General features: G+C 40.3%; 1 protein-coding gene across 1 annotated transcript in view; it reads right to left on the bottom strand.

Moving 5' to 3' along the window:
* Positions 1 to 3917: 3917 nt before the first annotated feature.
* Positions 3918 to 17781, bottom strand: part of ACP3 (acid phosphatase 3) — a 52278-nt gene continuing 38414 nt past the window's right edge. The window contains exon 11 of the mRNA XM_061167597.1: positions 3918 to 4036. Within this exon, the coding sequence (XP_061023580.1) occupies positions 3918 to 4036 (119 nt within the window). The remainder of the gene's footprint in view (positions 4037 to 17781) is intronic.

Here is a 17781-nt window from a genome sequence, read left to right as displayed (position 1 = left end):
GAACTGTGGTGCTGGGGAAGAATCTTGAGAGACAACAAGGAGATCAAAGAGATCAATCCCAAAGGAAATCAACCCTGAATATTCATTGGAAGGACTGATGCTGAAGCTGAAGCTCCAATACTTTGGCCACCTGATGTGAAGAGCCAGCTCATTGGAAAAGACCCTGATGCTGGGAAAGATTGAAGGCAGGAGGTGAAGGGGATGACAGAGGGTGAGATGGTTGGATGACATCACTGATTCAATGGACATGAGTTTGAGCAAACTCTGGGAGATAGTGAAGGGCAGGGAAGCCTGGCATGCTGCAGCCCATGGAGTCTCAAAGAGTCAAACACAACTGAGTGACTGAACAACAACAACAAAATGTTGCTTGTAAGAGTCCTCCTTGACTTGAGGCATTTCAATTATGCAGTTTCAGATTATTAGAGTAGTTTTTGTAGAAAAGAGCACCCAACCATTCCTTGCTGTTGTCTTTTCATGACTGTGGTCTTGAACATCTTCTACTGCGAGTTTCCTGGAAGATGGGGAATTTAATAACACAAACGAGATGGCAGGGAGTGGTGACTTAAATGTCCCCAAAGAAAGTCTGATTCCCTCTAGCTCAGAATGCAAATCATTATCAAAAGTCATCATTGTTAACTTGCTGCCCTGGGGATCACTCAAGCCTCTAGCAACTTGGACTGTGAGGGCTGAAGTTCAGCTCTGCCAGTGAGGGGCCAGAGTGAAACATGCAGCACTCCTGGATCCTAACAAGTCTCTGGAGGCTGCTTACCTGCCTGCAATTCAGGAGACCAGGGTTTGATCCCTGGGTTGGGAAGATCCCCTAGAGAAAAGAATGGTTACCCACTCTAGTGATCTTGCCTGGAGAATTCCATAGACTGAAGAGCCTGGTGGGTCACAAAGAGTCAAATGCAACTGAGCAACTAATACTTACTTGATTTTGCATCAAAATCTGGCTATGTTTGATAGGTAGAGTCACTTACAGTTTAAGTATCAATAAATCAAAATGTCCAAAGAAGTTATGAAGATCATAAAATGATTTATTGAGAATAGTTGAATGCACTCTGTTAAATAAGGCTAGAGATTTTACAAACTATTAATTTTTACAACACATGAAATAACTACAAAAGATATGAAGTAGGAAGCTTATTAATTCCAGTCCTAGCTCCTGGAGGAACTGATTTGATACTAACCCAAATAACCTTCAAAGTGCTAATTTCATTTCTCTCCCAATGCTGCTTTCTATTCTCCCTCTTTCCTTTTTGTGACCTAGTACATGACATGAACAGTAACTGTCTAGGATCATTAAACCAAGCTGTTACAAAAGCTGGTCTGTTGATTCAGCATTTGGCTGAAGAATAGAAGGCTGGCTATTCAGTGAAAGTTTTGATTCCATTTCTGTCAAGCCAGCAAATAACAGCAACACTCTAGCTTTGCTGATAAAAGGAACAAAGAAAATAAACCATACCTTTTGTTGACATTTCCATTGCAAAAAGGGAAGGTGTTTTTTCCCTTTTCCACCCTTTTCTGGCATTAGGAACTATCAAGACCTAGAACGTGTTTCGTGTCTGAGTAAATGCTTATAAACAAAATCCTTAAAAATAAATAATTTTTCTTCTCCCAGCTCTTCAGTTCCAACTCTGTTCTGCTCCAGACTCTCTTCTCTTCCCACTGTGTTCCATGTTGTTGTCTGCTTGATACCCTTACTTTCTTTATAAGCTAGCCTATACAGAGGAGAAAGATGTTTACTGCTTTGTAAACTTCCTGCTGCCATAAGCAGGGTTCTGATTTAGTTCAGAGCTGCCAGGGCTGAGAAAAGTCTTTCTGTAAGTCATAGTGCCCTCTCATAATATATTCTGCCATTTTCTTGCTTATGTTTTGCTGAAGTATCAATGCTGCATATTTTCACAAGCCCAGTTTTCTACAGGAGAAGGAGTTTGTGTCCTCTGATGGTTTCCTGGCTGGGGGGACTTGTGCCTGTGTTCTGGTCGGTGGAGCTGGATCTCATCTCTCTGAAAGGCAGCGCAGTGTCCAGTAGTAGGTTTTGGGTTGTCTATGGATGTTTTTCCCTTTCACAAGCTGAGAATGTAGCCAGATCTTGCATTTCTTTGTCCTTGAGCCCTTTGCATTGCAGCAGGAAGCAGCGGATATGAGGCAAGAAATGACAGCTCCTTCTAAGGCTTTTGTTTGTGATAGTCTTGGCTTAGTGAGAATTATGTAGGAAGTGGGAATGAGAGAGGTAAGTGCTTAAATTTTAGTAGGTGAAATTTGTGGGATCCAAGGAGAAAGAAATACTGCTGAGACAAAGAGATGGGGTGGGTTATGAGTGGGTTTTCTGTCCCACTAGGTACATTCTGGGACCTTAAGTAGTACCTGAGGAAGTGAAGAACCCTACCAGTGAATGAGATTGAATTTCCTGTGATAGGAGGCTCAGCACAAAATAAAGTTGATTAGAATAAATTTCAGGCTTAGTACAATGGTACCATTTGTAGAAGTGCTTGCTTTGGCAATGATCAATGCATAGCATAAAATGAGAAAAAAAATTATATATATAGAACATTAGAACTAGAAGTGACTTCTATGTTCATTTAGTCTAGACTCTTCAGTTTTAGATTATGAAACCAATGTTTAAGATATTTAAAAGAACTTGTTCCAAGTTGATGGACTAAAACCAGTGCAGAGCTGAGAAAGTGGGTTATCATCCTACTGTGCATTTTCCTTTCAATCTCATCATTTGAGAAATTCAGATATATTTGTAGCAATTAAAATTAAAATACATATTATTTCATCATAACCATGAGTAGCCCTTATCAAAATAAAATCTCTTACTTTTGAAATGAAATAAGGACATCAAAACTACAAATAATGTGTAGCTGTAATAGTGGAAGTAAAAAAAAAGAACCATGGCTACGTGAATGTTCTAGTTTTTTCCCGTTATACAAATTGTGAGGAAAATGATGAGCTACATTATCAACAGCTAAAGTAGTTGCTATTATAGTTTCTGAGAATGAAACACCTAAGGCATCTTCACTGTAGATATGAGTGTGTAAGTGTATGAATAAGCAGACACACACAGAGAAATCTGTCAGCTATCAAAAACTGTGTGGTTTTCTTTCCAGGAGTGTGCTTAAGGGTTAAGAAATATTTGTATACCTTCTCACTGAGTCCTACTTTTTTAAGAATCCTCCTGAAAAAGTGAAAGTGAAAGTCACTCATTCGTGTCCGACTCTTTACAATCCCATGGACTATTTAGTCCATAGAATTCTCCAGGCCAGAATACTGGAGTGGGTAGTCTTTCCCTTCTCCAGGGGATCTTCCCGATGCAGGGATCAAACCCAGCTCTCCCACATTGCAGGCAGATTCTTTACCAGCTGAGCCACCAGGGAAACCCAAGAATACTGGAGTGGGTAGCCTATCCCTTCTCCAGTGGATCTTCACAGCCCAGGAATTGAAATGCAGTTTCCTGCATTACAGGTGGATTCTTAACCAACTGAGCTATCAGGGCAGACCCATATAATACTATTTCTAGTCTAATTTTTCCCATTATCAAATCTTTAATCTGTTTCTTTGTCATCCCTTGTAATTTTTTGCTCTTTGGAGGCAAAATGCTGATTGGAGTTTCACTTCTTATTTTCCTCTGGACATTGGTCCCAGAGAATACAATTATCTGTTGCAGAAGTATTTCCTTCTAGCTGAATGAGAAGCCTGTACCAGGATGAGTTCAACAATGAGAAGACCTAAGTAATCTGGGTGTTCATTCATCAATGCATCGGGTGGCTGTCCCTGAGTTGCTGTGAATTCAGACTCTTCTCTAGGCAAATTCAAAGGGCAGCACAATGCCCACAGTGTGGAAGCCTGTCCTCTGAATGCTGCATCACAGGGGGTTGGCCTGGCATGTCTGCTCTTATTCAGCCATCTGTTCATATGTTTCCATAGGAGTCTCTCTGCCAGCAGGGCCCATGGCGGATGAGGATAAACAGCAGCACCATTAGGACACCAGACACCAGGCAAAAGATGATGGCAAGGATGATCCTTAGAACTGTGAGAAAACAGGAAGAACATTAGTGTAAAATAAAGGATTGGGAAAACATAAAGATCATAAAATTAATGTATTAGGAAAATATGAAGATTACACATCAGTGTTGGTTTCTACCTTCATTTAAAATGTCAGTGGCATTTCTAAAGCAGCCATCAGTTCAGTTCAGTTCATTCGCGCAGTTTTGTCTGACTCTTTGCGAGCCATGAAATAGTATATTTCATATAGCATACTAAGATGAAAATAGCACCAGACTAAGAGTCAGGAAATGACCTATGTTCCAGTTCCAGCATGACCTTTGATATTTGGGCCTCAGTTCGGTGGGCTACAGTCCATGGAGTCACAAAGAGTCGGACACAACTGAGTGACTGAGCACACACATATTCTTCCACTATAAAGTGAGGGTAATTGACTGACGTATTTCTAAGGTTCTCCTTCAGCAATAACTTCATGCATTTTTTTGTGCATTTTTCTACAGTTAAAATTAGTTGTTCATAGTGTCAGGGTCAAAGGCATTCTGAATACTCAACTGTGATCATTAATTGGGTCTTAAAGAAACAGAATATCAACTTTTGCTCTCTGAATTCGATTTTCAGCAAATATCTTTTAAAGAGGAAACCTTGAGCACATACTGTGTATGGTAAGCATTTTTAGGATAACTAAATCACTGCAGATGGTGATTGCAGCCATGAAATTAAAAGACGCTTACTCCTTGGAAGGAAACTTATGACCAACCCAGACAGCATATTAAAAAGCAGAGACATTACTTTGTCAACAAAGGTCCATCTAGTCAAGGCTATGGTTTTTCCAGTAGTCATGTATGGATGTGAGAGTTGAACTATAAAGAAAGCTGAACACCAAAGAATTGATGCTTTTGAACTGTGGTGTTGGAGGAGACTCTTCTTGAGAGTCCCTTGGACAGCAAGAAGATCCAACCAGTCCATCCTAAAGAAGATCAGTCCTGGGTGTTCATTGGAAGGACTGATATTGAAGCTGAAACTCCAATCCTTTGGCCACCTGATGCGAAGAGCTGACTCATTTGAAAAGATGCTGATACTGGGAAAGACTGAAGGTGGGAGGAGAAGGAGACGACAGAGGGTGAGATGGTTGGATGGCATCACTGACTCAATGGACATGAATTTGGGTAGGCTCGGGGAGTTGGTGATGGACAGGGAGGCTGGCATGCTGCAGTTCATAGGGTTGCAAAGATTTCGACACGACTGAGTGACTGAACTGAAGTGATACTACTGCTATTTTGTATGCTTATTTACACATGTCCCTTTGATAGCTGACCAGTCATGAAGCAGATATATGCGGTTGTTTTTTCATGAGATGCTATTCATTATTTCATCTGGAAACCTATCCTCTCACCCAACAATACCCTAGTCCATGATAGTACATTTATATTATAAATATCAGCTTGCACCATCTCTAAATGTATATCTGATTTTCATTGTAAAAGTATGGGATTGCTTGTAGGCTTAGGTAATAGGAGAGCAAACATCTCTCTGATCCTGGTAGTCCTGTCCACAGAACCCTAGTGCTCCATGGAACACAGCTGAAAATCTCTTATTTAACCTAAACTTATAATTGCAGAGATAAAGAAAATGAGAAGCAGAGAGATTAAGGTAAAGAGGTAATTGCATTTGGATTGAAATACATGGCATCTTATCAGTTTTATGGGTTTAAAACCATCTATTCACTAATTCTCTAAAAAGCAGAGACATAATTTTGCCAACAAAGTCCATCTAGTCAAAGCTATGGTTTTTCCTGTAGTCATGTATGGGTGTGAGAGTTGGACCAGCAGAGAATTAATACTTTTGAAGCGTGGTGTTGGAGAAGATTCTTGAGAGTCTCTTGAACTTCAAGGAGATCCAACCAGTCAATCCTAAAGGAAATCAGTCCTGAATATTCATTGGAAGGACTGCTGAAGCTGAAACTCCAATACTTTGGCCACTTGATGCAAAGAACTGACTCATTTGAAAAGACCCTGATGCAGGGAAAGATTGAGGGCAGGAGGATAAGGGGACAACAGAGGATGAGATGACTGGATGGCATTACCAACTCGACGGACATGAGTTTGAGCAAGTTCTGGGAGTTGGTGATGGACAGGGAGGCCTGGCGTGCTGCAGTCATGGGGTCGCGAAGAGTCAGACACGACTGAGTGAGTGAACTGACGGACTGATTCACTAACGACTTCCAAATTTTGATCTTCCCCAAATTCAAGGTTTATATATCCAACTGTGTATTCAACTAATAGTAATTTCAGTCTCAACAAGTCCAAAGCTGACCTCCCAGTCCTGTTATGCCCCATACATCTCCCTCACTAAGTGTGTTGTTCCCACAGCATTCTCCACCTCATTCGATGGAAATTTCCTACTTCTAGAGTCTCAGTCCCCAAATTTTGTAGTCTCCCTTGACTCCTCCCTTTCTCTCACATCCTATACCGAATATGTCAGGAAATCCTGTAGTCCTACCAACAACTATATCTGCAAACCAGTGATTTCTCTCTTTCTCAGCCACCAGTCTGTTTTGAACCACCAATTTTTTTGTGGGATAAGTACCTCTGACTTCTTCCTAGCTTCTATCCTTTATCACCCGCAATCTCTTTTTAACACAGAAGCCAAATGGCTTCAAGTCAAATCATGCCACTCCTCTACTTACAGTCTGCAATGAATGCTTATCTCACTCAGAATGAAAGTCAAAATCCTGATGATAATAGTTTAGAAGGCTCTTTATTAGCCTCTTGGATTTCCTCTCCTACGCTCTTCCTTGACTTACTCTCTTTTGAAGCCAAATGACTTCAAGTCAAATCATGCCACTCCTCTAGTTACAGTCTGCAATGAATGCTTATCTCACTCAGAATGAAAGTCAAAATCCTGCTGATAATAGTTTAGAAGGCTCTATATTAGCCTCTTGGATTTCCTCTCCTACGCTCTTCTTTGACTTATTCTCTTTTGGCCACCGCATGCCTTTTTATTGCTCAAACATTCCAGGCATTCTCTCCTTTACCTCCTTTGCTATAGTTTTAACATTGCCTAGACACTCTTCTCTGGAAAAGGTCAGTTTTCATTCCAATGCCAAAGAATGCTCAAACTACCACACAATTGCACTCATCTCACATGCTAGTTAAGTAATGCTCAAAATTCTCCAAGCCAGGCTTCAGCAATACGTGAACCATGAACTTCCAGATGTTCAAGCTGGTTTTAGAAAAGGCAGAGGAACCAGAGATCAAATTGCCAACATCTTCTGTATCATCGAAAAAGCAAGAGAGTTCCAGAAAAACATCTATTTCTGCTTTATCGACTGTGCCAAAGCCTTTGACTGTGTGGATCACAATAAACTGTGGAAAATTCTGAAAGAGATGGGAATACCAGACCACCTGACCAGTCTCTTGAGAAACCTGTATGCAGGTCAGCAAGCAACAGTTAGAACTGGACATGGAACACAGACTGGTTCCAAATAGGAAAAGGAGTACATCAAGGCTGTATATTGTCACCCTGCTTATTTAACTTATATGCAGAGTACATCACGAGAAACGCTGGGCTGGATGAAGCACAAGCTGGAATCAAGATTGCTGGGAGAAATATTAATAACCTCAGATATGCAGATGACACCACCCTTGTGGCAGAAAGTGAAGAACTAAAGAGCCTCTTGATGAAAGTGAAAGAGGAGAGTGAAAAAGTTGGCTTAAAGCTCAACATTCAGAAAACTAAGATCATGGCATCTGGTCCCATCACTTCATAGCAAATAGATGGGGAAACAGTGGAAACAGTGTCAGACTTTATTTTTGGGGGCTCCAAAATCAGCGCAGATGGCGACTGCAGCCATGAAATTAAAAGATGCTTACTCCTTGGAAGGAAAGTTATAACCAACCTAGACAGCATATTAAAAAGCAGAGATATTACTTTACCAACAAAGGTCCGTCTAGTCAAAGCTATGGTTTTTCCAGTGGTCATGTATGGATGTGAGAGTTGGACTGTGAAGAAAGCTGAGCGCCTAAGAATTGATGCTTTTGAACTGTGGTGTTGGAGAAAACTCTTGAGAGTCCCTTGGACTATAAGGAGATCCAACTAGTCCATCCTAAAGGAGATCAGTCCTGGGTGTTCATTGGAAGGACTGATGTTGAAGCTGAAGCTCCAGTCCTTCGGCCACCTGATGCGAAGAACTGACTCATTTGAAAAGACCCTGGTGCTGGGAGGGATTGGGGGCAGGAGGAGAAGGGGACGACAGAGGATAAGATGGTTGGATGGCATCACCGACTCAGTGGACATGGGTTTGGGTGGACTCCGGGAGTTGGTGATGGACAGGGAGGTCTGGCGTGCTGCAGTTCATGGGGTCGCAAAGAGTCGGACACGACTGAGCGACTGAGCTGAACTGAAGACACTCTTCTCACAAATCCCTGTACCAGGTAACTCCATCACTTTCCTTGCTCAGATCTTATCTTCTCAATGAGGACTTTCTGTTTGAAAATGCAACCTATATGCCTTCTCCCCACACCCATCCCCACTTGTCACTTGTGGCCCTCCCCTTCCAAAGTACTTATTTACTATGTTTATTATTCATTATCCATCTCTATTTCCTTCTAACAGAATGTATGCATCACAAGGTCAAGAACCTTTGTCTTTTTTGTTCACGAATGTATCCCAAACACTTAGAACACTATCTGTCACATAGCAGGAGCTCAATAAACATTTTTTCAAATTAATTTTTTTATACCTATGGCTGACTCATGTTGAGGTTTGACAGAAAACAACAAAATTCTGTAAAGCAATTATCCTTCAATAAAAAATAAATTAATCAATAGACATTTATGAAAGGAATTAATGATCTAGAACTCAAATATCTTCTCAACTCTTATTTCAGTATTTTTTCTCCCGGTGTCAGAATGCCTCTTAGTATCACAAGAAAGTGAATATTAATCAAATTAGATCTTGGTGGACCAGTGCCATTAGCACTGCAGATGGAGTTAAAGTTGGAGGAAAGTAAACAGAATTGAAGAATAAAGGAAAGGACAAAATGAAAATGAGGGAAGAAGGCAGAGGCTAACAATTCTTTAAAATTAATGTCCATGACTGAATTTCTGTATTTGGAAATTTATTTTCAATTTTTTTGGCCAAGTTGTCATATACTTTCCTAGTGTTTCCCCTTCCTTTGTTCCTTCCTAGATATGCAGTGAGTAACCAAATGTCAGGCCAGCTGTGTGTTGGGTTCTGGGGTTCCAACATCCTTGCTCTTGAGAAGATCAATATCTAATGAGAGAACTAGATAATCATGAGATTATGTAATAGTAAAATAGAGGTGTAAAATATAATGCCATTTGAACAGAGAGAAAGTTGAGATTATCACGAAGTGTTCTACTTGGAAGAGATAGAATTTGGAAAGTCTTCTGAGAAAATGATAAGATTTGAGTTGGACTTTGAGGTAAATAGAATTTTGTCATGAGACATAATGAACTGCATGAGAGTGTCTTTGGGAAATAGTGAGTGGTTGCATGTGACTGGAATATAGGTTGTGGTGAGTTGAGACCAGATATGTAGGTTGAGGCTCAGGTTTTACAAGTTCTAGTTTGTCATGAGGCAAATGGAAATTATTAGCAGTTATTACACATTGAAGTGACATGGCCTAATTTCTGTTTTTTTTTTTTTTTTTTTTTTAAGAAAAACTGGAAAAAGGGAAGATGGTGGAGGTATTCTCAGCCTGATAGCTATTAAAATGGCTTTGATAAGATACTGAGCACTGGATGCAGCACTGCAAGTGTGGCCCTGACAATGCAGATGAGGGAATTCAAGAGATACTTCTAAAGAAGAATTGACAGGCTTTATGATGGGCTAAATATACTGGTAAAGTGGACATTGTGGTCAACACCATTCCATGAGTTCCAGGTTGAATAAATAAGAAAATTAAGCTGCAAATGGTTCCAAATAGGAAAAGAAGTACATCAAGGCTGTATATTGTCACCCTGCTTATTTAACTTATATGCAGAGTACATCATGAGAAATGCTGGGCTGGAAGAAGCACAAGCTGGAATCAAGATTGCCGGGAGAAATATCAATAACCTCAGATATACAGATGACATCACCCTTATGGCAGAAAGTGAAGAGGAACTAAAAAACCTCTTGATAAAAGTGAAAGAGGAGAGTGAAAAAGTTGGCTTAAAGCTCAACATTCAGAAAATTAAGATCATGGCACCCGGTCCCATCACCTCATGGGAAATAGATGGGGAAACAGTGGAAACAGTGGCTGACTTTATTTTGGGGGGCTCCAAAATCACTGCAGGTGGTGATTGCAGCCATGAAATTAAAAGACGCTTACTCCTTAGAAGGAAAGTTATGACCAACCTAGATAGCATATTAAAAAGCAGAGACATTACTTTGCCAACAAAGGTTCATCTAGTCAAGGCTATGGTTTTTCCTGTGGTCATGTATGGATGTGAGAGTTGGACTGTGAAGAAAGCTGAGCGCCGAAGAATTGATGCTTTTGAAGTGTGGTGTTGGAGAAGACTCTTGAGAGTCCCTTGGGCTGCAAGGAGATCCATTCAGTCCATCCTAAAGAAGATCAGTCCTGGGTGTTCATTGGAAGGACTGATGCTGAAGGTGAAACGCCAATAGTTGGCCACCTCATGCGAAGAGTTGACTCATTGGAAAAGACCCTGATGCTGGGAGGGATTGGGGGCAGGAGGGGAAGGGGATGACAGAGGATGAGATGGCTGGATGGCATCACTGACTCGATGGATATGAGTTTGAGTAAACTCCGGGAGTTGGTGATGGACAGGGAGGCCTGGCATGCTGCGATTCTTGGGGTCACAAAGAGTCGGACAGGACTGAGCTACTGAAATGAACTGAACTGAAAGTGAGATTGAAAGCACATTGGAAAGGATCCATCTGGAGTAGAGGAGATAACAAAATTTGTTTCAAATATAGGATTGAGATGAATTATTATCCTTGTAGAGACGATCAGTAGGCAACTGGAAAAAAACAGGTCTAAAAAATCTATATATAGATATGAAAATAAGGACGGTAGAAGAAGATAGACTCTTAAGTAACCCTGGCTCATGGTGACTGTGGAAGGAGGAAACCAGCGACAGAGCCCTGGACACCATCATTTCGGGGGTTGGTGGAAGTTACCAATCCAGTAGAAATTCAACAAAAAATCTGAGAACAAAGAGAAGACTCTCTCTCTCGCTTTCCTTTCCCCTCATGTTCATTTATTAAAGTATACATTCCCTTGTACTGTAAAGGATTTTGTGAGTTTGACAGAGAAATGTTCTGGAATCTGAGAAAAGAGAGTGGTTACTTATATCTTACTGCAAAGAGGTCTAGTACTGGTAATGACTGACAATATGTCCTACGACATGGGGACACATGAAAGCTGCTGAAGGCAGTGTGAATTGGTACTAATTGAAAACTATTCTGGCAGTATGTATCGACTTCTTCCTGGTGCCATAAATCCCCAAGTCCTGTCTACTGCACTTCTTTTCTGCCTTTGAATATTTTTGCTTTTTTTGTTCACATGTACTAGTATTTTGTTTTTTGTGGGGGCGGGGGTGGGAGCGGTGGGCGGGATATTATTTCAACAGCCTCCCAACTGTTCTCCTGCTCTCAGAACCACTTTTCTTCAATCTGCTCTCCCCACTGTAACCAAAGAGGTCTGTCCAAATCAAGAGGCTAGTCACATCATCTGTCCTCTGGATAAAACCCTTTAATGACCAGAGTTAGTTAACTTGACCTACAAGACACTTAATGCCTTCCTCTCCAGCATGTGAGGATTGAAGAGATTGTACTCTCATCAGACACACTTTTTTCAATTCCTAAAATGCTCCTAACCCTAAACCTCTTGGCCTTTATACATTTTCCCAGTTCGTCTATAACATTTTCTTTTCTCCTCCTCTCCACTAACCTGGTTAATTCCCTGTTTCCTTCTGGTTATTGTTTAAACATCTCTCCCTTGGAAAAGATTTCTCTGATACCTTAGACCTCAGATAATTGCCTCTGCTATATGTTTTTATAGTTACCTCTGTGTTCTTCATTACAATACTCACCATACTTAATTGTTTGAGGTTGTTGAATTCTCCTCTCTCTCTCTGTCCTCCTTGCCTCCCTCCCCACATCCATGTCAAAGTTTACAAGACACATTAGGGAAAAATTCTCTGGTCTTGCTGTTGTTTCCTCAGCAAACTTATTGACTCCTACCTAGGCACATATCAAGTACATAATAGGTACTGAATAAATATCTATTGTTTACTTAATGTTCATAAACTTTGACCCATCAATGCTATTTTGGGGTATTTGTCCAAAGAGAATAGTTCACTAGATAGTGTGCAAGGAAAGAAAAGAGATATAGTAAAAATATGATGTTGGAGAGTGATTTAGGCTTGAACCCTACTACTCATGGCAATTCTTTTCTGAGGTTTGGTTTTCTAGCCTGTAAAATGGAGATACGTGATTCTGACAGGAAAAGTTTCAAAAAGAGGCCACTGAATTAGGCATGAGTTCATTCAGTTCAGTCACTCAGTTGTATCCGACTTTTTGCAACCCCATGGACTGCAGCACGCCAGGCTTCCCTGTCCATCACCAATTCCTGAAGCTGGCTCAAACTCATGTCCATCAAGTCAGTGATGCCATCCAACCATCTCATTCTCTGTTGTTCCCTTCTCCTCCTGTTTTCAATCTTTCCCAGCATCAGGGTCTTTTCCAAGGAGTCAGTTCTTCACATCAGGTGGCCAAAGATATGAGTTTCAGCTTCAGCATCAGTCCTTCCAGTGAATATTCAGGACTGATTTCCTTTAGGATTGACTGGTTGGATCTCCTTGCAGTCCAAGGGACTCTCAAGAATCTTCTCCAACACCACGCTTCAAAGGCATCAATTCTTTGGCACTCAGCTTTCTTCACAGTCCAACTCTCACATCCATACATTACTACTAGAAAAACTATAGCTTTGACTAGATGGACCTTTGTTGGTAAAGTAATGTCTCTGCTTTTAAATATGCTGTCTAGGTTGGTGATAACCTTTTTTCCAAGGAGCAAGCATCTTTTAATTTCATGGCTGCACTCACCATCTGTAGTGATTTTGGAGCTCAAGAAAATAAAGTCTCTCAGTGTTTCCCCGTCTATTTGCCATGAAGTGATGGGACCAGATGCCATGATCTTAGTTTTTTGAATGCTGAGTTTTAAGCCTACTTTTTCACTTTCATCAAGAAGATCTTTAGTTCTTTGCTTTCGCCATAAGGGTGGTGTCATCTGTGTATCTGAGGTTATTGATATTTCTCCTGACAATCTTGAGCTTCATCCAACCCAGCATTTTGCATGATGTACTCTGCTTGTAAGTTAAATAAGCAGGGTGACAATATACAGCCTTGACGTGCTCCTTTCCCGATTTGGAAACAGTCTGTTGTTCCATGTCCAGTTCTAACTGTTGCTTTTTGACCTGCATACAGATTTCTCAGGAGGAAGGTCAGGTGGTCTGGTATTCTCATGTCTTGAAGAATTTTCCACAGCTTGTTGTAATCCACACAGTCAAAGGCTTTGGCATAGTCAATAAAGCAGAAGTAGATATTTTTCTGGAACTCTCTTGCTTTTTCTATGACCCAACAGATGTTAGAAATTTGATCTCTGGTTCCTCTTCCTTTTCTTTTCTGCTTGAACATCTGGAAGTTCTTGATTCATGTACTATCGAAGCCTGGCTTGGAGAATTTTGAGCATTACTTTGCTAGCATGTGAGATGAGTGCAGTTGTGTGGTAGTTTGAACATTCTTTGGCATTGTCTTTGTTTGGGATTGGAATGAAAACTGACCTTTTCCAGTCCTGTGGCCACTGCTGAGTTTTCCAAATTGGTTAGCATATCAAGTGTGACACTTTCACAGCATCATCTTTTAGCACTTGAAATAACTCAGCCAGAATTCCATCACCTCCACTAGCTTTGTTTGTAGTCATTCTTCCTAAGGCCCACTTGACTTCACATTCCAGAATATCTGGCTCTAGGTGAGTGATAAAACCTTCATGGTTATCTGGGTCATTAAGATCTTTTTTGTATAGTTCTTCTGTGTATTCTTGCCACCTCTTCTTAATATTTCTGCTTCTGCTAGGTCCATATGGTTTCTGTCCTTTATTGTGCCCATCTTTGCATGAAATGTTCCCTTGGTATCTCTAATTTTCTTGAAGAGATCTCTAGTCTTTCCCATTCTGTTGTTTTCCTCTAATTGTTTTCATTGACCATGGAGGAAGGCTTTCTTATCTCTCCTTGCTATTTTTTGGAACTCTGCATTCAGATGGGTATATCGTTCCTTTTCTCCTTTGCCTTTAGCTTCTCTCCTTTTCTCAGTTATTTGTAAGGCCTCCTCAGACAACCATTTTGCCTGTTTGCATTACTTTTTCTTGAATCATTTGTCACTTCCTCTGTATAATCATAAGGGATTTGATTTAGGGCATACCTGAATGTCTAGTGTTTTCCCTACTTTGTTCAATTAACTCTGAATTTTGCAATAAGGAGTTTATGATCTGAACCACAGTCATGAATTAGGCATGAATGAGTTTCAACAAAGAAATGAAGGAAGAGTAATATAATTTTACAAAATAGTTCAGGAGTGGGAGGGAGTGAAGGAAATAGAGTTATAGGTGGAAATTACTAGTGTGAGAAAACTGGGATTGAAGAGAGTGATATAGAGCAGGCCCTTGGTTGTGCTCTTGATAGAAAAGGGGACAGAGCCAGAGCAGAGGAAGAAAATGAAGCTGAGAGCTTCATGGAGGTCCCAGGGGACTATAGGAGTGAGATCATATATCTGAGGAGAGGGGTTAGGTTGCTCAAGGAGGAACATGTTTTCTTGAAGGACAGCAGGAAAGGCAGGTCAAAGCTACTGAGATATTTTGAGGCAATGACAGGAGAACATGAGAGAGTTTTCAGTGGATTATTTTGTTATTATTAGGACATCTCATGAGAATTAGAGAAGCAAAGTTGGAATTAGAAGTTTGGGAAAATCAATAAGACCTTCCTGTAGAAAATAGGAAAAGAGTCCAGTAAGGATGAATACATTTATCATGCAGCATTGAAAGATACAGCTGAGGTTGGACTAGGAATGTCAACGTTCATAGTTTGAAATGGTGACACTTGGTTTCGTTCAGCTCCATTCAGCAAATCAGAATGCAGAAACTGTGTAGTTGGTTTGACCCAGGGACGCATATTGTTGAGGTGGGCAGGATATGGGTAGGGCCATTATTATGATGGTCAGAATTGCCTAGATTGAGGACAGGAGTGATGAGTGAGCTGGGGTTTACCAAAGCACGTTCCCAATGTCATTAATGAATGATGAGACATGTCCTAAGAAACTGATGATGATGACAAGGATGAGAAAAAGGTATAGTAATCACACAGTCTCATCTCTGGGGGAGGAGGGGTGCTGAAAGGCATATCACTGAACAGGGGCTCTAAATAGCAGCGGGGGTGGGGGTGGGGGAGGAACAGGAGAATGCCAAGGCGATCGTGCTGGAAACAGAGGCTAAAGACACAGACACAGTGGTATAAATATATGAATATATAGGCAATGAGTGGGTCTTTACATTACAGTTACATTCAAGGCTCATTCATAGCTTCTTTCCCCCCTTTATCGAACAACTGAGATCCAGACTGCTGACATCTAGGCCCAGACATTCAGAAATCAGGCTAGGTATGGAAGGTGGAACATTTATTCAATTAGCAAATGTTGATTAAAGGCACCAGGTTCTAGACATTGCTTGCTGACTGAAGGTTCAAGGAGGATTAAGGTATGGATCCTGCCTGCAAGAAACTCATGACTAAATCTTGGGGATGTGTCTATGTGCTACAGATTCTCAACTTGACAAAGCTTATGAGGGGAAATGAAAACTTCCTACCAGTAAATCTCTTTCCTATCAAATAACTGGGGTTGGAGGTTGAGATGGGGTTGGGAGAGTGCTAGTAAAGACAGTCCAAGTGTATTAGTAAAATTTTGGAATTATGCATTTTCAAAAAAATTGTTACTATTTTCAAGTAACATAGTATGGAACTTAGACTTATGAGTTTCCCAGAAAAGGCTCTGATTAATGTAGTTGATATGACAATGAAGTTAATTGGGTCTACTAGCACTGGTGAAAACACTACTCATAGGAATAAATAGAATTTCATAGATGGAAATACCATAAGGAGTAGGCTTGTCAGGCATTCTGTATACACAATATATGTCTTGTTGATGGTTTTGTACTGCTTCCTCTACTGGCTTTATCAGGGCACTGTTAATGTCTTTGAATTTAGCTTTTTTTAAAAAAAAAAATAAATGATAAGAATTCAGTAGTTAGGGCTATTTATCCAATTTATCTAGGTATCCTGTACTTTTATTTGCTAAATTTGAAGGTCCTTGTAAAGAGTCATTCAACCCTTACAACCTTCCAAGTGGGCACCCACCCCAATGGACACTTTCAGTCCCAGAGATTTCCCAACACTGAACACTATCTTCCTGAAATGTTTACCTGCTGCCCCTCACATCACTCCTTGAGACCATATAGAACAAATTGAATCCTTTTTCATTAAAGCAGTTCAAATATTGAATTCACTTTGTTGGAGACCACCTCATGATACAAAATTTATGAGTTAAAACCAGTGGTATTCTGCTAGACTGGATTTAAAAAAAAAAACCCAAAACAATAAAACAAAACTCCAAATTGTGGTAAACATTGACTTCTGTGGTGGAAATACTCCCACATGACACCATGACCAATTTCAAACAGCCAGAGTGAATTCACTGAACTCAAAGTGGGAAAGTGAGACATAACTTCCCACTCTTGAGATCTGTGTGAGTTAACTCCAGCACACCAATCCCTACATTTTCTTTTTATTAACATGTTTTGCTGCTTAACTGTGTTTCACTCTACCTGGATATAGGTTTGCTGATGTTTGTGTTTTAAGGAAAAGAATTCTACAAACATACTGTAGGTAGATTTGATAAGAAGAGGTGACAGACAGTTGTGGAAAATGAAGAGAGATAACCTGGTAACTCCCATGGTATTAGGTATTGCTGCCAGTCAAGATAGAAAGAGTAGGTTCAGGGAAGAAGGGTAACTAACTTACATATTCATGAGCAAATATTTATTGAGCACTAATCCATGTCAGGCACAGTCACTTCTGGTTGCTGAGGACCAATACATGAGAAAATACCACAAATAAAAATCCTTGCTCTTGTGGGGATGACATTTTATCTCATTAAAATTGGCTCCTTGAAGGAAACCTATGGCAATCTGTTTAGACCCTCAATCTTCTGCCAAGTAACTCCACTATCCTTTCCAACTTAAAGCAACTAGTACATTTGATAAGGGTATTTTTCGCCCTTATACCACATCAGTAGAAGAAACCTCCATCCAAACTGATTCCATATGCTCTCAACCTTTGTAGGGAGCCCTCCCTGGCACTCTTTTCAGCCTCCTTCCCTCCAAATCCAGGGTTGTTCCCATAGAAACTCTTGGAGTCTTTAGGCATAACCTTTGCTGTTTTGTGTAATAAGCATTTCTTTACTTCTCTACTACATTGTAAATTTTCCCAGGTTGTTTCCTTAGCCAGTTCCATCTTAAATAGATGAAGCAGAGCCACCCATCAGTTTAGGCTTTATCTGAAGTAGCCAAGTCCAAACTAAATACATTTTCAATTTAGAACATTAATTTAAGCCAGTCAAGTCATTTTACTTTATATTAATATTTTCCTTCTCATTGCATTAAAATTAAACCCTAAAACAAAAATAGAGCCTCTAA

Source organism: Dama dama, chromosome 19, assembly GCF_033118175.1.
Source record: "Dama dama isolate Ldn47 chromosome 19, ASM3311817v1, whole genome shotgun sequence".
Lineage (NCBI taxonomy): Eukaryota > Metazoa > Chordata > Mammalia > Artiodactyla > Cervidae > Dama > Dama dama.
Note: the sequence above shows the minus strand (reverse complement) of the source record. Positions and strands in the feature narration are given on the sequence as shown.